The following is a 20828-nucleotide window of genomic DNA, read 5'->3' on the forward strand; positions in this document are numbered from 1 at the left end:
GACATCACCCATTATGTTTCATTTCGTTTAACCAGGACATTATTTTTTATTACAAATATATACAGAAATATACCTGATTTTGACAGTAGAAAATATTCCTAGTTTATTGTCATCCACATAATGGAGGAATGTGAATCTGCTGCTTGTATATGAGCTTTGGCATAACATTTGTTCACAAGCTGTGAAATGACATCATCAAGCAGAATTAACACAAAAATCTGCTACAAGCAATCATAAACCTCAGAGATTGACAAAAATACAATATATGGACCCAATCTGTCTTCTGGGAACCAGACTGATTCTTAGCTTCCTTGTGCCAGAGTAACTGATAAAGATAATATGGGTACAAAAGTCTCTGAACATTGCTGTGGGCCTGCTAACATTACAGCATGAAGACCTTTATCAAGTTACATCTTGTGGTTGTGCAACCTCCCCCTGTTTGCTCTCCCTCTCGGCGAAGAAGCTCCTCTGCTCAGCGATGGCCTTCTGCAGAAGTGCAGTGTTTACGCCATCAACGCAATTCAGGACACGGGCGCGAACCATCACACCAACCCCTGCAGACAAACGGATGTGGGTGGGTCAGAGTTTTCAACCCTTATAATTCAAAGAGCCATTTTCCCCTTGGTCTACCTAAATAAAACTTATTTAGATGGTCAGTACTTGATGGTCATGAAATCATTTGAATCAGCTGTTCTGGAATAGAGGCACATCTAAAACATGCAGAGCAGGGGGGCGGTGAGGTCCAGGGTTGAGAAACACTGATCTAACAGATTAAAGTACAGAATGTCTGGACCACTCCAAAACAATCAATTTCCAGTCAAAAGAAAGCTGTTGGTATAATAAAAAAGATTAATTTAAGCATAAATATGCAAACTTTTGGGCTTATCTGTATGAATGTGAGTTCGACTGTGTGGTTTTTTGGATCTTGGGTAAAGTAGTTTGATTTGTCTGTCACAATAACAAATAATAATTGTCCCGATAAGTGACAATATTGTTTGAGACTATTTTCAATATATTAAAAATTATAATTATATTATTATTGGTCTATGAGAGTTTGCCCGATCAAAGACCAATACACTTTTTGTAAAGAACACTTAACATTTAAGTGGAAGATATTTTGCATATCTTCCTGTTATAGTATTTGGATATTTAACAACCAAAAACAATAAATAAATACCACTTACAACTTAAACAATAAAAAATGGATTATGATGTCTGTAAACAAAATTTTTTTTCAAAAATATTAATCATCAGAATGAAAACTATCAAATTTATTTTAATTTATCATGCAGTTAATTGATTGCTTTCTTATTAGGACAAGTATAACTTTAACAGTGCTAAATTCAGTCCATTATCATCCCAATGACTACATTTTAATTTTTCAGTGTGCCAACAACTTTGCATCTCTCGGTCATAACCAGCTTCTTTAATAACAACATCAGAGAAGATAAACTAAATCAAAACTACAAGAGAAATCACAGAGGGGTCTTTTACCTTCATACATTTCTGTCTCACCCAGAACCAGGTACTGGGCTCCAATTATTGGGTTAAATGGCTCAACAAACTGGGTTTGGACAAACACACGGTGTTCTTTGGAAGCATGCTGGGCTGTCAGGGTGGCTTTGGATTCATCCGGCTGATAGCAAACAAGTCTGGAAAGGCAACAATTTCAAGTTACAAATAAATAAAAGCAATATATCAAGATATAATGTTGGAAATTTGCCCTGTAGCCAACCCAGGTACACTCTAAACCAGGACTGATTATTAGTCAACCATCCTGGGGGTCGACATAACTATAAACTTTCTGGGTCAGAACCGATGTCTAAATCCCGACCTGCCAAATGTCCGCACTGATTCTCCTTCTTTGATTGAGTTCACTTCCCAAGGAAAACGAAACACTGCGGTTGGAGGAAGCATCGACATGTTTATTAACTATAAAGAAGTTAACCTATCACAGAACTCTCGGGAAAACACTTCCGGGATCTATGTCACGTCACCATACGTAACCGTTCCCACCTCTCTGCGGCTGCGCAGTAGAGAAATTACCCAGGTCCAGCAGGTTACTGGAGTACCTCTACTTATTATTCAACACTTTTTAGCTCATTTTCCGCCCATATAGACGAGGTTTGAGCCATGAATCCTGATATCACACGAGAACGTCAAAATGCTTCGTTTGACGTCGAAAAACTTACGTACATTTTGGACGGAGGCCCGGAAAAGACCAAAAGAAGACGACAAATTGGTGAGCTTGAAACGTAGTTTTTACAGCTGCCGTTGTGTACATTTATCCAATTTGCTTCAATAACAAGCTGCTACATAAATTTGAACTGTTGTTACTTCAAAGCTTGCAAAGCATTTTTAAACGCATCCCAAGTTAAGGTTTATGAGTCTTTTTAAAGTGTTATTTAGAAAAATGTCTCCAACAGGTCCCATGAAAAGAGATATTTTAAGATTTTTTATATTATTTTGATTGAGCATTTTTCACAACTATATTCGGCTTTAGTTTTATCTACCAATTAGCTTTAAATTTAAGTCAGGCTGCACTTAGTAGAAGTAAAAATTATTATTACCAAGGTCAAAAGATCTTTATGACTCAATAATTCAATTGAGTCATGTCAAGTCCATGTTTAAAGTTACATTAAACATGGTGTCGATCCTGTTTTTCGGGTCCTGACTGAATAAGCCTTGTAAGCTGGTTGCCTTCTCAAAGAAAGAGCAGGCTAAGTAGCATGTATTATCATAGTACAGCAACCTTTACTACCATAAAAACCATTTTACCATCGGTTCAGCAAAACAAATGTGTTTAGAGCCAGAAAAGATCCAAGACTCTGAAGAAAAAATAGAAATTTGTTTAGATTTTTAACTTGAAGAACAAGTTTTTATGTTTGGTACATTTTCTTCAATGTTGTTGCATTTCTATAAAAAAAAAAAAAAAAAAAAAAACAGGACAATGGCTTAATAAAAAATTGTGTTCTTTACACTGCTAATGTTATTCCTATTGAAAATGTTATGAGTCTTTCTAAAGTATTATTTAGAAAGACATGAAAATGCCAAGAAAAAATGGCTAAAGCTGACATTTTAAAGAACTGAGCAGCATTTTAACTGAGCAACATTTCCTTTTAGCATTTTTGGTCTCATGCTATGAAGATATTTTGATTCGTTTTGTTTTGTTTACTATTTTGTTTTGTTTTGTTTTGTTTACTATTTCTGTTGCTGAACATTTAAAGTAACTGGAGATCAAAGTAATTAGATTTTTTTTCCTATGATCAGTGATGAGAAAAATAAATTATTCCTCCTCATTAATAAAATCCATCAAAACTCTCAAAAAATAAACTCATCAAACAGTATTATGAGCTTTTCTGTATTTTTTCAGCTTTGTTAAAATCAGACAGAGATTAGGAAGAAATGCTTTGACTTATATTAAAGAGTAACATGTCGGACTGCGCAATAGATCATTGTATACAATATTTAAACCCTTATGAACTGTTTGTAATGCAGTAAATATTGTGTGGTATATTTTAAGTGTTGTGAACATCTACTTTACATATGAATGTAGTATTTTCTATCTCAGATGTTTACACTGGACACAACTACAATGCCCAAAATTATAAAGCACAGATGAGGAATAAACAAGTAGGCATATTGTCATCACAATATTTACCAATGGAAAAAATAAATTTAGATTTATTTTGAAGCATTTGACCTGAATACCACTGACGAAAGGACGGAAAAATTTCTCAGTTTTGTCCGTTATTCATGTGTTTCTGATTCTCGGGCAAACGAAAGTGACAGCAGGGGGAATCATCAGGTAAATAAAATAAAAATAATTGATGAGACAAATCAACTCTTGACTGCTAAGGCTTTTAAATACTGACACCAGCTTTAGAAAATAAAAATAAGTCAACAGTTAGTTAAAATTTAAATTCAAACACTATTTTCGTATTGATATTTCTTTAGTTTTCTGGCATTTACTGTGAAATATTGTACAAAAATAAAAAGTGATACATTAGATTTGTATGACCATACTTAAAAAATACTCATAAGTTTCCGTCTCTCCGCTGTTGGACATGTAGTTTAACGTTTTGTTTGTCTTCCGTAGAGGCGCTGGTTTTCAGTGACCCAGATTTCAACGAGGACGACCCAAACTTCCTGTCTCGCAGCGAACGCTACGACCAGGCCGTTCGAAAAAGCGCCCAGATGATTCTGAAGCTCCGAGAGTATGGCATCGCCGACCCGGAGGAGATCTATCACTACAAAAGGTACGCAGACGGAGAACGACGCTGGCGGGAAAACGATTCTCCGCCGTCTAATCACTGCGATAAACTGACGCTAAAAAGTTCAACGTTAACCAAAAACTGAAGCTCTCAAAAAAGAAACGCTGTTATATATTGATCTATGAAAATAAATTATTTTCAAATCAAGCAGACTAAACATTTCCCAGACAGGACTGCAGTGTACCTGTATGTCTGTCATGATAACATATTTTGCTGAACAATGACGTTGTTATTGCAATAAACCATAATATTGTTGTTTTGAAACCATTTTTAAGTAATATAAAAATAATAATGGCATAATAATGCAAGAATACATTCTCAAAGATCAATACATTTTAGTCTCAAATTTACATTTAACACCTGAGCTGGAAGACATTTTAAATATCCAAAATAAATAAACAAAACAACAGAAACAATCAATAAAATGACTTATTAAGATTCTGTAAACAGAATTGTCCTTAAAAAAAGGTACATTGAGATAAATGCATCAAATTGAAAATCAATATTAGTAGAAAAAAGGGGGAAAAAGAAAAATGTTGATGCGAATGGAAATGATTGAGTTTGTTTTAATTTATCATGTGATTCATTGATTTATTGTTTGTTGTGACAGTATGTCATTAACTAACTTCAGTGCAGAGCCGTTCTAAAATCACTACATGAACTTTATGATTACAGTCAGAGTCTCTGATATCCAAACCCACCCAGCAGTAAATGACGTAGCTGCTAAAACCAGGAATCAAAATGGATTTGTTTTTTCTCCAAATAGGCCCCATTTTTCAGGAAGTTTAATCATCTTAGTCAGAAGGTTAGCTGACTAACCTTCTGACTAAGATTAAAGCAAGTGGTTGCTTTAATCTGACATTCAGCATAATGGACAGTCTAGAAAAATGTCTGTGGACTCCTCTGTGGGTTTGAAGCAAACAAAAGTCTGAGCAAAGTTCAGAAGAGATTAAAAGTGTGTGAAAGGCTGAGAGACTGCCAGCTTGTTCCACTTCTACAATGGAGAGTAGAGAAGTTTAATCAGTGCCTTGCCAAAGGATTCATACTTCCACCTTTTCACATAAGTCACGTTGCAACCAGAAACTTTAATCCATTTTATTGGGATTTTGTGGAACAAATCACTGGTCTGCCATTTTTATCAGCTAAATAAAACTATTTTAGAAATGCAAATGTTACACAGCCTTGTGGAAAAAGAACCTTTGATAAATATCTACAGTAGGAAATTTGTTGTGATTTGTACAGAATAGAGGTGGGCGATATTGATTTAGGATTTTATCACCACTACTGTGACAGCAAAAAAAAAAAAAAAGATAAAAAATATACATTAATTTTTTTTTAGTAACTTTATGGCTGTCGGTGCATAAACAGGTGTATTATTAGCCTGGCGGGCCACCAGGCTTTATTTGTGCTCCCACCAGGCTTAGCATTGCTTATTTATTTAAGTCTTTTTTAAATGTTTGCATTTTTAAGACTTTATAGTTGGTGTTCAGGTATTAATCTTACAATCTTTTAATAACACATAATTATCAAGTGATATTTTAAAATGTTTAGCTCAATTTATCATTGAGACGTCTTTTCTACGTGAGGCTGAAATAATGTTCGATAAGTCACCTTCACATATCTTGTTTAATATCAGTAAATGTATGTGTTGTCTGTTGATTTATTGAACCTGAACTTCAACCCCTCTTCGTCCAGTATGGTTAAGGGGAACCAGCAGGAACCTTTCGGGCTGCACGTTGTCATGTTCATCCCAAGCCTGCGCAGACTCTGCGATCCCCAGCAGGCCAAGAAATGGCTGCCTCTGGCTGACTCCTTCCAGGTTTTGGGCACATATGCCCAAACTGAGATGGGTCACGGTCAGTCCTGAATGTTGAAGCTAAATTATTTACTGAATCAATTCATAAGGCCCTTATTTGATGTTAAAAACAACCATTTCTTAAACGTAACACGGATCGGTACCAATGGGGAGCGATGGGAAGTTCTTGTGCGTGTTTGACAGATCTGAATCATGTAGTCGAGAACGGCATGATTATCTGCCGTTCTCTGCTAATGAGAGATGATTCTCTAACAAAATACTGTCCTAAATGCTTCTGCACCTGTTGTAGAGTTAACATAGTGAACTAATTATCATAACGTAGCGTCGGTTTTCCTCAGAGCCGCTTCAGTCATCAGTTAGCTCAAAAACTTCCTCTTGTTTTACTCTCTTTTCTGTATTATAACTCACCAATGACGACGCTTTGTGTCTCGTAATTGATTTCCATCTTTTACAAATCATGGAAAAATAGCAAATAATTCATATTAATAACAATCTGAGCCTTCCTAGTCTGCATTTGGATTGGCTGCTGAGATCCATGGCGACCAGAGATTATGGGATGTAGCGAATAAACAGGCAGCATTGTGTGATCGGGGAGGCTAATGAGGCCTCTGAATGTGCAGCGTCTGCCTGCTTTAGGTCTGAATCGAGAGGAGAAGAAGCTACTTCCACGTTTTGGACTGATACTCTGGTGTTTTGTAAATGTTTTTGCTCTGGTTTAGGACCAAATTCCTGACACTGAAGGGATATTTAAGTGGAAAATGAAGGAGTGAAGTTTCAATAAATGACAATCATTTGCTTGAATCAACTATTCCAATATGCATGTTATGCTCACAAGCTGTTTTGTCTTCTCTCTTCACTGCTTTCCTCTCTGCTGCCTTGAACCATGCAAATCATTCACATTTCTCCTCTGGGAATAAAACAATGTGATTCTTTTCTCTGATTCATCCATGGGATGCCTTCCATCCTCACACCTTTTCCCACATCCTCCCCTCCTGCTCCTCTGTCCTGTTTGCCCCCCGTCTTGCGCGGCCTAGTTGTGTGCACCCCGGCAGGCCATCGCCCTTGGACCTCCACTTGGCGATGTTCCTGCCCACGCTGCTCAACCAGGCCAGCCCGGCTCAAATGGACCGGTTCTTCATGCCCGCCTGGAACCTAGAGATCATCGGCACCTACGCTCAGACCGAGATGGGCCACGGTAAAACGAGAACGGACCCGTCCGAACCGGCTGTGTTTTTGTTAAAGGAACGATTCTCAATCAATCAGTGATTAGTTTTGGTAAATCAGAGTTAATTAAATGTTTCTGTCTGATCAGGTTTTTTTGGAAAAAAAATAAATGTATGGATTTTTTAAATTTTATTTTCTTTTTCTCTTACAGTTTCCCACTCTCAGGATCTTTTCCCATTACAATTAGAGATGCACCAATCCAGTATTAATATTTGTATCGGTCCCAATATCAGAAAATAAATCATTACTGTTTAAACTTTACCTTTAATAACATAAAGTTACCTAATTTTTAAAGTGCAATCATTAATTCTTTTATAACAAATTTATAACAGTCATGATTTCTTGGTTAATGTCAAGTTGTCATAACAAAGACATTTTGAATAATGTCAACTTTGTATTAAAAGTGTCATAATTTACCGAATGACGCTTTATGACAACAGTCATAAATATTCATGAAGGCTCATTCATGTTCATGACAGGTGTTATGTCATGTTTATGAAAGTGTCATGACAATCTTATTCAGCCCCCTTCAAATAAAGTGTTACCAAATTTTCAACCTTTGTTAGAAGGTGAATCTCTTGCAGAAGGTTTTCTAGTTTTTTCCATGAAGAAACTGGAAAAACTACCAACCCAGGCGTTTGTTAATGTTTAAAAACATCAGTGTTAAAGAGCCATTGTGAAAGGTTCAAACAGGTTTCAGACCCCCTGATCTATGTTCATTTTTTCTGTTTGACAGTAAAATATTTCAGCTCTGAAACTGACGCTAAAACTCATTTTAGCTTGTTATAGCTTGTGTTTATTGCCTCTAATGAGAAAAATCCTAGTATGATTTACCAAAACTGATAATCTTCCATCTACAGTAACTAAAAACTGAAGCTAAATGTTCGCTTCTTCCCTTAATTAATTTTTACTCTTGTTCCTCTAGAATAACAGCTAGAAATGTATCCCTGCTTCTAATGCGTCATTTTGATGAACCGTCTTTCCTCTCCTTCACCTCAAACTGTCGTTTAAGGACCTGTGTTTACCTGTGACTGCCGTGTTATGGCGTTGATTACATTGAGATCTGTCAAACACGACAAGCTGTGTCACTCCTTTGTGTTGTAGCTAAAAACTGAATTGGCTTTTTGAATTTAAATAATTTCTGATTCATTTTGGGGATAATTTGAAGCCAAGTGGCCTTAGCAGATTGCTATACTGTCTAACTGAAATACGCTACATAGGGATGCACGATATTATTAGCATGGTATCGGTATCGGCAAACATCAACTGTAAAACTTTATATCAGACGTCGGCCACTCCGTCAAAATAACTCACTGATATAAAAGTGACTTACTGGTTTGTTTTTATGTGACAAACCAGTGACAAAGCCAAATTTGCTCTGTTTGAGTGTTGTTGTCTTTAGAGAGAGCAAATGCCACGAAATTTACATTAAATATAATGCAAGTTGAAAGTTATACATAATTTCCAGCCTCCTTTTTAGTATTTGCGTTTTTTTTAGCAGGCTAAATTGACAAAGATAATGCAGCAGTTTAATTCCACAGTAGAGAAAGTCATATATACTCAATAAATAAATATAGGAAAAAAATATCGGTATTGGTTATCAGCCAAATGAGCTTTAGTATATTGGCATATCGGATATCGACCAAAAATCCAATATCGTGCATCCCTAATGTTCCATATCACTGTTATTTTACCAAAGCTGTGTGGGGATTTAAACGTTTTCTGGATGCAGGCACACACCTCAGAGGCCTGGAGACCACAGCCACGTACGATCCGGCCACCCAGGAGTTTGTGTTGAACAGTCCCACCGTCAGCTCCATCAAATGGTGGCCTGGAGGACGTAAGCACAATCACAGATACTCCGATGGTCTGGGCTTTCAGGCAGAGCAGAAATCACCCCCCCTCTGTCTCCTCCTGCTCCAGTTGGGAAGACCTCCAACCATGCCATCGTTTTGGCCCAGCTGTACAGTTTGGGAAACTGCCACGGTCTGCATGCGTTCATCGTTCCCATCCGTGACATGACGACTCACCAACCTCTGCCGGGTAAACTCAGTTTGTCTGGTCTCTTTGGACGTAGCGTTTGCAGAAAATCCACCCGTCTCTCATGATCTTTTCTGCTTTCCTGCTGCAGGAATCGTAGTCGGTGATATTGGCCCTAAGTTTGGCTTTAATGAAGTTGATAACGGATTTCTGAAACTGGAGAACGTGAGGATTCCTCGAGAGAACATGATGATGAAATACTCCAAGGTGATTTGATTGTCTTCCTGAAAAGATAATATCTATAGAGATCTTGAAAACATTAAAATGCTGCTCAGTTGAAAACAGGGTTGCCAGATCTGACGGAGATTTTCGAATTCACAACGCTTTTGGTTGTTCTTTACTAACTCTTGGGACACAATGGAAAATAATGTCCATAAAGGATTTTAAAATGGGATAGAAATATTCTTTAATGTCCCGAGTTTAGATGTACCAGCAGCAACTTCATGATGAATGCAAACTGCAAATTCAGACTAGAGTACAAAATATATAACAGAATAAGAGACTGAGGAGTAAGGGGCAAATTTATAACAAAATATTCATATTTAATGAGGGAAATAACATCATCATCTTTATTCCTGACGCATAAAAGGTTCAGAGTAAAGAGATAAAACAAATTATAAAATAGGATCTAAAAAAGTAAATAAGAAAAAACAGCAAATAAGATGTTGAGTCACCAATAAATTATCTTATAATTTATGTGTGTGTGTGTGAGAGAGAGAGAGAGATGTATAGATTCATAAATCTAGATAAATGGATATAAATACATATATAGATAGATCTAGATGGATAGATCTATAGATATTAATGAGGGCTAAATTGATTTTACCATGACTGGGGTTAAAATATCAAATTATAATTAATTATATGTTTTTGGAAAAAACAGTGAAAATGTTATCGATTATCAAATATTTGTCTTCAGATTGGAACCAAATGTAAAATAACGTGGTTGCTGCTGTTTAGTTAAATCCTTAAAATGCTGATTCCAGTTAGTGGCAGTGATCCTGAGGATGGATTAACGTTTAAACTGGGGATTCTTCCTCCACCAGGTGGAGCCGGACGGGACGTACGTGAAGCCGCCCAGTTCCAAGCTGACCTACGGCACCATGGTGTTCGTCCGCTCCATGATTGTAGGCGAGTCGGCTCGCGCCCTGTCCAAGTCCTGCACCATCGCCATCCGCTACAGCGCCGTGCGTCACCAGTCCGAGATCCGGCCGGGGTCAGGAGACACACTGCAGCACAACGGTTTCACACAGAAATCACTTTACGTGCATCTAACTTTACACACATCTGGGAATCCGCTTTGATTATTTTCCAATCTTGAAAAACATTAGGGGAAAAACAGAAATCTGAAGGTGAAAAAATTCTTTGATTTTCCATATTTTTATCTAATCTTTGACTAATTATACTTATTAAATGCAGTGGTACTTAATTGTACTGTTTGGCTTTTATTTGCCTGATTAAACCTTTTAAACTGTATCATGAATCTGATTTAGCAAGACTAGCAGTGATGTGAAGAAAAGACAGTAAAGTGGCTCAAAGTTCACATCTGAGCAAAACTGGCTTTTCTAAAAAAAAAAAGTTTGGGTTGAGCTTGAAAAGTATTACATAACATCAACTTTTTTTAACTTTACATCAGGTTATAATGTCATTTCCTCATCAAAAACGCACCTGGAGTTGCTTTGATCCCTTCATGCATGTTTGGGGACTCATTGAATTACTGGCTGAGGATGCCCAAAGGCTTGCTGTCACAAAGCGCCGCTTATTTTCCCAAAACACTTCCTCAGCTCCTTCAGACTAGCCAGCAGCAAGTTGCAAAAGCCTGATGGAACTGAATCTGCTAATCTCATTATAAATGCAACTTCTCAGTCCAACCGGCATAATGGAGGAGCGTTATTGTGATGTCTTAAAGACACAGAGGCCCAATTTCAAAGCGTCAACATTTTTATAGCAATGAAGGTAACATATTTACTTGATCATGCTGCAAAATGGGGCTTTGTGCTTGGAAAACACATAGCACCACTTCTTTAACAAAATTATTATTTGTTTGGCTTTAAATATGAATTATTTTGAGTTTGCTGAATCTCCAACTGGAGCACAGTTCTTGGCGTTTTTTATTTCCCCAAACTGGTTCAGGAATCCCCAGCATGCAGCAGGAAATGTTTTGTGTCTCTTTAGATATCTGATTTGTTGCCACATCCTCCTGCAGAGGACAGTCTAACCTCTGCGTTTCCAATCTGCAGAGAGCCAGAGCCTCAGATCCTGGACTACCAGACGCAGCAGTACAAGCTCTTCCCTCTGCTCTCCATGGCTTACGCGTTCACGTTTGTCGGCCAGTACATGACGGAGATATACCACCGGATCTCTGAAGACATCAACCAGGGAGACTTCAGCCAGCTGCCCGAGGTACGGACCTGTTGGATCACTGACCTTTAAACTTGAGGCTTGTGTCAAAAGAAATTACTGATCTACGTTTGGTTGGTGGTGCAATGGTTAGGGCCCCATTTTTTTATTTCAACATACAACACTTAACTTCTTATAGCTTTTCAAGAATCGCAGAAGAAAGGGTGGGAAAGTTTCCAGAACTCTGCAATGGTGAAGAGAATGAAATATAAAGAGTTTCAGTGTAATATATGTGGGTATTTTTATTCAAATTGCATTGTGAATGGGAGCTGCATTAGATTTAATCAACAGGGTTTGTACTTGAAAATGACCACAGCAGCTCGAGATGAAACTAAGGATAAAACGGGAACGGTCACACCATCGGTTTGTCAGTTTTTTTCAGACATTTAAAGCAAAAAACGAATCACTAATTATCAATATTGACTAATATGAAATGCTTATGGCTTAAAAACGTATCATGACATATTGTCCAGTCTTTATTTGTTGCTGTTATTGAAATTGAGGGGTCTTTTTTCTGAAATTTGTGTTTTGTTCTCAGGTTTATGCAGTGTGCATGTGAGAATTTTCAAAATGTAAAATTTTGCTACATTTAAATTTTCCTTGTCGCTGCTATGTAGAATATTTTACAAGACATAATTAATAACAGTAATCAATTATGTGTAATAGTGAATTAAAACTGTCCTCATTAGTTATTTTCTTTTGTTTTTAACTCCAAAGTGTGGAGGTGGAAAAACCTGAAAACTTACCTTGAGAATGCCTGAATTTTACTGTGGGAAAAATGTGTGGAAACCGTGAATCACATCACTAATTTATGTGAAAGTATTTAATAACCCTGAGCCGAGTCTCTGACCTGGTTCTCCCTCTGCCCTGCAGCTCCATGCCCTCTCTGCAGGCCTGAAGGCCTTCACCACCTGGGAAACCAACTCCGCTATCGAAGTGTGCCGCATGTCGTGTGGCGGCCACGGTTACTCCCGCAGCAGTGCCTTGCCCGATATTTACGTTGAGTTTACCCCAACCTGCACCTACGAGGGCGAGAACACAGTCATGATGCTGCAGACTGCAAGGTAAAGCTCCCAGCCTGCCTGGGTCGAGTTTGACGCAAAAGGAGCTGGACACAGAAACAATCCGACCTTTATCATGGCGGCTATTTTTTTTGTAAAGGTCAGAAGATCAGTTTCAGAAACGTGTCAGATGATATTCGGTCTTTGTTTCCCTCTGAGGACCCGCGACCAGTTCCAGAAATGTTCCCCTCACAGGAAGTTCATGCCTGAACACAGACAGAACAAAGCTGGAGTGAATGGGAGGGAATGAAACGGGAGACTCAGTTTGCATTGAGCTCTGCAAAGGAACAAATGACTTGGAAATGATGCAGTTGTTTTCATGTAGATACTTGTGGCTTTCAGCTCTGTTGAGTTTCACCAGTTAGTCCTGCTGTTTCAATGTAACTCAACACTCCTTATAATGTAAACATAAGAAGTGTCAACAACATGAACTGGGTTTGGTGCTGACAATCAGCGTTTGATGTTGCAACACTAAACCATCCCTTTTAACACTGTACAGATCCAGACATGCTGCACTGATTAAAACACATAAATGCTTCTTTTATAGTCCAAGTATGGAAATAGATTAGGGTCACTGCAAAAAAACAGTCAGAATTCTGATTTTAATCTCAGAATTCTAAGAAAAAGAAAAAAAAAATCAGACTTTGTCAAAATTGTTCAGCAAAAAATGTAAAAATTCTGACTTTTTTCAGAATTCTGAAAAATTCTGAATTTAAAGTCTCAATTAAATCCAGACTTTAATTTTGAGTTTAGGGACAGAATTTTGACCTTTTCCAGAATTTTAACTTTAAAGGGAATTTGGGGAAGAAAAAAAAATCTAATTTCATTTTTTTTCTCAAAATTTTAACTTTAATCTCTGAATTTTTTTTTAAATCACATTTCTGAGTGTTATTTCATAATTTAGAATTTTTCAAAATTTTTGACAATTTTAAAATGATGACTTCTATCTCATTTAAAAAAAATCTGCATTCTAAATTTAATATCACAATTTTGAGATTAAAGTTAAAATTCAGAAAAAAATTAAATCTGAATTCTGCCTTTTTTTCAGAATTTTGAAATTAAAGTTTAATAAGAATTCTGAAAAAATCTAATAACATTTTTTTCTCAAAATTTTAATTTTAATCTCTGAAAAAAAAACAGCTTCTAAGTTTAATTTCATACTTTAGACTTTTTCAAAAATTTTGACATTAATCTCAAAATTCTGATCTCTGGTTTAAAAAAAATCTGCGTTCTAAATTTAATATCAGAATCTTGAGATTAAAGTCAAAATTCAGGAAAATTTAATTCTGAATTCTGACTTTTCAGAATTTTGAGATGAAAGTCGGAATTCCTCAGAATTCTTATTTTAATACTTGAAATTATATGTTATTCTCAGAATTCATGGATTAAATTTAGAATATTTTTTGTTCAGTGGTCATAATCCTTTTCCAACCTCATCCAAGCTCCTGTGAAACACAATAAATACTTTTCGCCCAAACCTTTTCCCTTTTCTGTTTAGACAATCTCGCTTCAGTAGCTCCTCAATTTAATTTCAAGCTTTAATATGAATATCTGTGAATCTATTCATGGTTGCAGATATCTGGTGAAGAGCTACCGGCAGGCGGAAAAGGGCCAGCAGCTGAGCGGCATCGTGTCGTACCTGAACGAGTCCCAGAACCGGAGGGTCCAGCCGCAGGCTGTGGCCTCCAGGCGCCCCCTGGTGGACATCAATGACCTGAGCAGCCTGGTGGAGGTCTACCAGCAGAGAGCCGCCACGTAAGTCACAACCTCCACTGAGCAGAATTACCAGTGCAACGCAGAGATTCAGAAATATACATTTCATTTTAATGCTCAACACCAGGGGGCGCCAACTTCCTGTTGACTGAAAAAGTTGAGCGCAAAAGTAAAGTTTAACCTTTATTATTCTCAAAGAGGAAATGGGAAAACATACTAGTAAAATCCCAAAAGAATAAATAATTTATCTAATTATTATTTGATTACTCAAACAAACAAAAAGCAACATATCCCAAAATAAAGATTAAATAATTTAATTATTTATTCTTTTTTTGGCATGTTTTGAGATTAAAGCTGGAAAATTAAGTTTTGTTTTTCTTTTTCAGAATTCTGACTTTTAATATCTGAAATTTTACTTTCAGATATTAAAGTCTGAAAGTCAAATTCAGACTTTCAGACTAATAATTCAATAAATAAATTATTTCTTTATTAATATTTAAATTATTACTGATTAATAATTTAATACATAATTATTGTTAAATAATTTATTTTTTGTTTTGGCATATACTTTTAATTTTTATTTTTTGTTTATTTTTTTTCTTTCTCCCTTCTACTCAACCCTAGATTAATAAAAAAGAGGAATATTAGAGAAAATGAAAAATAATAATCCAAATCAGAAAATACCTGCCAAGATTAAAAGAAAAATAAATCCTAACCCACAAACATTAAACAATTTCATTTTACCTCTTTGTTATGCTCTGTTTCATTGCATGCACCCTTTCTAATGTGTACCTCCTTTTTTTGTTTATTTTTGTTTGTTCTCATCTCAATACCTCTGTTTGTTAGAATATAATATTTGTTTTTGAATTGATGAAAAAGAATATTTTTTCTGCATGCATCAAAAGACACATCTGACCTGGATTTCATTATAATGCGTCACTCAACAGATCCTTACTTTCACCCAATGAGTAGCAAGTTGGTCATTTGTAATGGAATAACGTTTTTCCATACGATGGTGTTTAATTCGCTTCAGTCCGTTGCACCCGTAGTTCAGCCTCTATTGTTTTCTCGGAGGAAGATGATATCCGATTACATCACTGCATGCTGCTCACTTTAGTCATGTCTAAATCCATTTGCTGCGAGTATCAGCTGTGCTGAGCACAAAGAGTCTCTGTCAGCCTGTCGGAGGGAGACCAAACCTGGTGCTCCACTTCCAGATATCAGACCAACAAAGCCCAACCAAACACATTCGTCCTGCTTATTTCTGTTACATATTTGTTCACATGCTGACAGCCATATTATGACAGCTGTTTTAAACTTTGATTAATCCAAAATTTGATGGTGTTGAGGTATTTTTGTGGTGCAAAAAATAATTTAAAACTGCTTGAATTTGACCTTTGAAAACATGTCAGAACCCTGTGTGGCCACAAAGGCCAAACTTGGATGCTTCATCTTCTGTTGGGATTTTATTCGACCAACTCAAAGTAGTTCTTGGTTATAAAGTGGATGAAAAAAGGATTAGCAATAATAATATTATTCAATCTTATTTGAAGGCGACTTTAAAAGCACTCAAGGTCAACTGGAAATAAAAACTATAACGCAATAAAAGGCATATATAAGTATATCGAACACAATTAATTGTAGAAAGAAATGATATTAAGCTGAATAAGCAAAGTTTTAATAGTTTTCTATATTTTACATGTCTTGTATTCAGCTTCCTGAGGTAATAACGGTTTGTAAAACCAACTTTTTACTGAAATTGCAGCTTTCCAGGTGTTTCTCTACCATCATTTTGCATCTAGGAACTGAAAGTTTGGTCCGCTCTTCTTTGCGGAGTAGTTCAAGCTCAGACAGATTGGATGGAGAATCAGGTCTGGATCATTTTACACATGAACCCAAACCATTCGGTTGTCTTGTGCTCAGCTTAGGCAGGCAGCCATCGCCAGGGAAACCGTCAAAATCCTCCCATATGCTTTCGATTTTAAGCTTGGTCTCCAGTTTGTTCTCTGATGTTTTCTAACAAGCCTCTGAACTGTTCCTAAACATACTGTGATTAAATCATGTTCAGATGGAGCGTATTTAGGAGAAAACTGTCTTTCTTTTTGAACGACACGTTTACTAATGGAGGTTTGTGTTTGTAGTTTAGTTGAGATGGCGGCGAAAAGCATCCAGCAGGAGCTGCAGCGCAGGAAGTCACAGGAGGACGCCTGGAACAACAGCGCTATCGACCTGGTCAGAGCCTCGGACGTAAGTTCCTCTCTGTCAGTTTGTAGTTTAAAGAAATCTAAAGAATCAATCCTGCAGCTGCAGCTGATCCAGACGCTGCTGCTGGAGTTCTGACTAAAACCAGGAAGTTAGAGCTCATCAACCAGTTCTACAGTCCCTACACTGAGAGAAAAGACTTTAAAATCCTGCTGTTAATTTATAAATCACTCAATCAACAGCACATTAAAGATCTGCTGTTGTCATGGCAACCTTCCAGAACCCTCAGGTCTTCTGGTTCTGGTTCTGCTCTGAGTCACCAGAACCAGAACCAAATGAGGAGAAGCAGCATTCAGCTTCTACGCACCACAAATCTGGAACAAACATCCAGAAATCTGAAAAACAGCCGAAACACTGAGCTCCTTTAAATCCAGACTAAAGCCCAGCTGTTTAAAGTTGCTTTTGAAACAATCAGTGAAACAAACATTATCCAACATTTTGACGTGTAAATGGTCAAAATGTTGATTTTTAACGATGGAACTTGACAAAATGTAATGTTTCATAAATTGACTGCGTTTCTATGACTTTGTATTTTTGTGTTTTTATGACTTTGTATGAAATGTGCTATACAAATAAACATTGCTGATTAAATTATAGTGAATTAATTTGAAAACACATCAGTGAGCTGCTTTTACAAACATAATTTAATATGTAAATTACCTTTTTCATATTCCTCTATTTGCATTTTTAACCAATGCGTTGTGTCCAGATATTTTGCTGTAATTTTTTTTATGATTTTCTTGTTTTTTGGTGGGAGGAGCCTGTTTTGACTGATTATAATTCCTTTAATTTGCCTCTACAATCTGATTTTTCTATCCTACAGTGACTACTTCATTTATTGCTCCCTGGTATTGATTATTTTTCCCTGATATCGTCTCTCTTTAGGCCCACTGTCACTATGTTGTGGTGAAAGTCTTTAATGACAAGCTGAAAGGCGTTGGGGACACAGCAATACACTCTGTGCTGTCAACGCTGGCTCTGCTCTACGCCATGCATGGAATCACAAAGAACTCTGGAGACTTCCTGCAGGTACGTTAAGGAGCGGCGAACCGATTCCAGTTTTCTGACCGATCACAGATCCTTAAGAAGCTTCCAGCTCCGATTGTTTTTATGTCTGAAAAGTTGCTAAATATAGTGACTTTTGCTAAATTGGCAACAGTTGGGTGACTACTGTTAACCTTTTCTAATATTTTATGCTACAAAATAAGTAATAAAAGTGCATTTGATTTGTGCTGATATCGTATTGCATCAATATTGTTGCTCAACGCTGCAAATATCACAATGTTATTGTAAGTAAAAAGTTTCTTCTGGACACCCCTAGTAAAGACTGTAACGAACAATCAGTTCTGCGAGATTTCTACAGATCGAGGGGCAGGAAAAGTGTAGCCAGCATATCTGCAGACCCCACACATCCTGGACACACAATGTTTAGACATTGTTTTGGTTCTACACAGCGCTATTTGCACTAATTTAACTTTGTCTTTTCTTGTTAAAACATTCTGTATATATACATATTTGCAAGAGAAAATAAAATCTTCCTCCAAATTTTGTATATGTATATTTGAAATGTCTGTGCATCGAGAGCAAAGTGAAAAGTTAATTTTTTGTTTTTGTGCACAAACGTAGCTAATAAAGCTGATTCTGTTTCCGGTAAACATTCTTCTGTCTTGCAGGCTGGACTGGTGAGCGTGCCGCAGGTTCTGCAGATTTCGGTTCGTATCAAAGAGCTTCTGTCCCAGCTGCGACCCAACGCTGTGGCGCTGGTCGATGCCTTCGACATCCACGACAAGAAGCTGAATTCGGTTCTGGGACGGTACGACGGGAACGTCTACGAGAACATGTTCGAGTGGGCTCGCCGCTCACCCCTTAATGCCGCAGAGGTAAAAAAAAGAAAAGAGAACAGTCATCACACTCTGTAGACTTTAATGTCAGATTAGGAGATCAAAAGTCACAATTGTTGGGGAAAATATCAAAATTCTGACTTTTGTTTCAGAATTCTTTGACATTTTTGAGAATTGCCTGAATATTCTCTAAATTCTGACGAAAGAAAGTCAAAATTCTGGGTTAAAAAGACATAATTCTGATTTAATCCCAGAATTCTGACTTTTGTTTTACCCAGAATTCTTTCTTTTTTCAGAATTCTTAGGAAATTCAGAGAATTCCCAGAATTCAAACTTTAATTCTCAGAAATCAGGGAAAACTCTTAGTTAACATTGATCTCATTACTCAGATTGCAGGAAGAATATAGAAATAAAAACGTTTTTGTCTGATTACATCCATGTTTGTTTTTGATATTTGTGGATTTTCATCTCCTTTGCTCTTTCCTTCAGGTCCATGAATCCTTCCAGAAGTACCTGAAGCCGCTGCGGTCCAAACTGTAAGCTGATGAACCGGACCTCCACCAACGGCTGGGAGCCTTTAGCTGCACAAACCTCCTCTGTAGTAACTTGTTAAATCAGCCCTGTGATGGATTTCTCTGCTGGTGTTTACCGCAGTTCTAGCTCTCCATCCATGTCAGTTTAACTCAACAAACACGACTAAATTCCTGGTAGACGGCAGATAACTGGAGCGTCATGGTGGTGACGGGGAAATAGACCGAAGATGTCTTTCATCACCAGAAACAGACATTTTTAAAACCAATAAAGAAGAAATAACGATTAAGAGTACATGAGAAACATTCGTATAGTTATAGTCATTTAAATTCTGCTGGTATGATTTCTATAATAAATAGTTCATGAAAGCATCGTGTTTGAGACAGAAAATATGGAAGCTTTTTTCATTTAAAATATTTTTAGAAATATTGCACACTGCATATGTATAAATACTCCCAAAAATCTAGTGAGTCACAAGCCTCGCCAAACCTGACTGAAGGAGTTGATCCAACCTTTCGCTCGCTCTGAACTTCTCCTCCTTTCCTCTTTGAACTTTGACCAGCTTGAATTTGTTGGCTTCCCTCCAACATTCCAGTTAATAAAAGTTAATATCAATGCATAAATAGCAGGTTCACCAGAAGATAACAGGAGAACAGTTTGATGCTGGAATTAAATTATGCACTTTGGGATTGTAGTTTTAGTTCCCCTTTTTGCATTTTTATTTAAATTATGAATGATCTTGTGTGTTTGAAAATCACAGCTTGTTTTGATATGGCAGGTAACATCTGGGTAGCTTCGTTTTTAAAGCTGTTGCTTTTAACAGGACACATTTCAGAACTTTAAAAAATACTTTCACTTTACTAAGTTTTACTTTACCAATACCAGGCTAATTTATCAAAGTAAATCGAATTAATTTTAATCAGCAGTCAGATTGGCACTGGATGGAAAGTAGCTGTAAGACTTTCGTATTTTTGTACAATTTCAGGACTGTATTGATAACTTGCTCTAAAGCGTCACTATAACTTTTAAAGCTGATTTGTGTATCAATATGTGCCTGATGAAATGTTATTTTCATTATCTAACAGATGGAGGGTGTTTTTGCACAATAGTTTCTGTATTTTCACAAGTGGTGAAACCTATGATTTCAACGACGACCGTTGTCATGTACTGACTAAACCGTTAATCTCATGGGTTTTGATTTTTGTGAGGATGACATTATTTTGTGCTAATCTAAAATGTAGTAATATAACAAAGAATGTAATAAAAGAAAGAAACGTTTGTATTGTGTTTCCTGACACTGTGTAGTTTTTTTTGGATGAAGTTTGATTTACGCTGGTAATACTGTTAGAATTGAATCAATAAGAAGGGTGTAACAATGTTTTAATCTGCAATTTTTTTATCAATATTTCTGATTAGAGTCTAGGACTGCACTGATTGCAATTTTCTGACTAATTGGCACCTTTTAAAGGGGCAGTATTATGTGTCTCCAGTCACATAGTGCTATTTTATAGTACAATCTAGTAAATTTGTTCTTGTTTTTTCTAGGAAATATCTATGACGAATCTCAAAATGAATTTGTTCCAGTAAATTTAACAGATATCTCCAGGTTTTTTTTTTTTAGAATTTTTCTGAGAATAGCCTAAAAATTTCAGAATTTTTTTTTCTA

At 36.7% G+C, this 20828-nt stretch overlaps 2 protein-coding genes across 3 annotated transcripts; one reads left to right on the forward strand and one right to left on the reverse strand.

The window, feature by feature from the left end:
* Positions 1-11: 11 nt before the first annotated feature.
* ten1 (TEN1 subunit of CST complex) lies at positions 12-2048 on the reverse strand. Its single transcript, XM_014989074.2, has 3 exons — positions 1835-2048; positions 1495-1652; positions 12-554 (listed from the first exon to the last, which is right to left on the reverse strand). Exons 1-3 carry the CDS (start codon positions 1921-1923, stop codon positions 403-405), a joined length of 399 nt encoding a protein of 132 aa, XP_014844560.1. The 5' UTR covers positions 1924-2048; the 3' UTR covers positions 12-402.
* On the forward strand, positions 2030-20440 carry acox1 (acyl-CoA oxidase 1, palmitoyl). Of its 2 annotated transcripts, none has more exons than XM_014989073.2 (14): positions 2030-2242; positions 4100-4259; positions 5970-6130; positions 9047-9154; positions 9238-9357; positions 9446-9561; positions 10401-10570; positions 11595-11757; positions 12628-12818; positions 14391-14570; positions 16670-16775; positions 17676-17819; positions 18464-18670; positions 19121-20440. In XM_014989073.2, exons 1-14 carry the CDS (start codon positions 2134-2136, stop codon positions 19169-19171), a joined length of 1986 nt encoding a protein of 661 aa, XP_014844559.1. In that variant the 5' UTR covers positions 2030-2133; the 3' UTR covers positions 19172-20440. The 2 variants fall into 2 exon arrangements, with proteins under 2 accessions (XP_014844559.1, XP_014844558.1); XM_014989072.2 differs by lacking the exon at positions 5970-6130 and adding an exon at positions 7125-7285 and having other exon boundaries at positions 2031-2242.
* Positions 20441-20828: the final 388 nt, after the last annotated feature.

This window comes from Poecilia mexicana, unplaced genomic scaffold (genome assembly GCF_051168715.1).
Source record: "Poecilia mexicana isolate PSO_F unplaced genomic scaffold, ASM5116871v1 scaffold_1, whole genome shotgun sequence".
NCBI classification, from domain to species: Eukaryota; Metazoa; Chordata; class Actinopteri; order Cyprinodontiformes; family Poeciliidae; genus Poecilia; species Poecilia mexicana.

What these genes read in the sequence shown, in the direction of transcription:
- acox1 (XM_014989073.2), top strand. Translation starts at nt 2,134, where the DNA reads ATGAATCCTGATATCACACGAGAACGTCAAAATGCTTCGTTTGACGTC. An exon ending in ACTTCAGCCAGCTGCCCGAG is followed by an intron (nt 11,758 to 12,627) that starts GTACGGACCTGT and finishes TCTGCCCTGCAG; the next exon opens with CTCCATGCCCTCTCTGCAGG. An exon ending in ACTCTGGAGACTTCCTGCAG is followed by an intron (nt 17,820 to 18,463) that starts GTACGTTAAGGA and finishes TCTGTCTTGCAG; the next exon opens with GCTGGACTGGTGAGCGTGCC.
- ten1 (XM_014989074.2), bottom strand. Translation starts at nt 1,923, where the DNA reads ATGTCGATGCTTCCTCCAACCGCAGTGTTTCGTTTTCCTTGGGAAGTG. An exon ending in TCAGTGCGGACATTTGGCAG is followed by an intron (nt 1,653 to 1,834) that starts GTCGGGATTTAG and finishes TTGCCTTTCCAG; the next exon opens with ACTTGTTTGCTATCAGCCGG. An exon ending in TGAGACAGAAATGTATGAAG is followed by an intron (nt 555 to 1,494) that starts GTAAAAGACCCC and finishes GTTTGTCTGCAG; the next exon opens with GGGTTGGTGTGATGGTTCGC.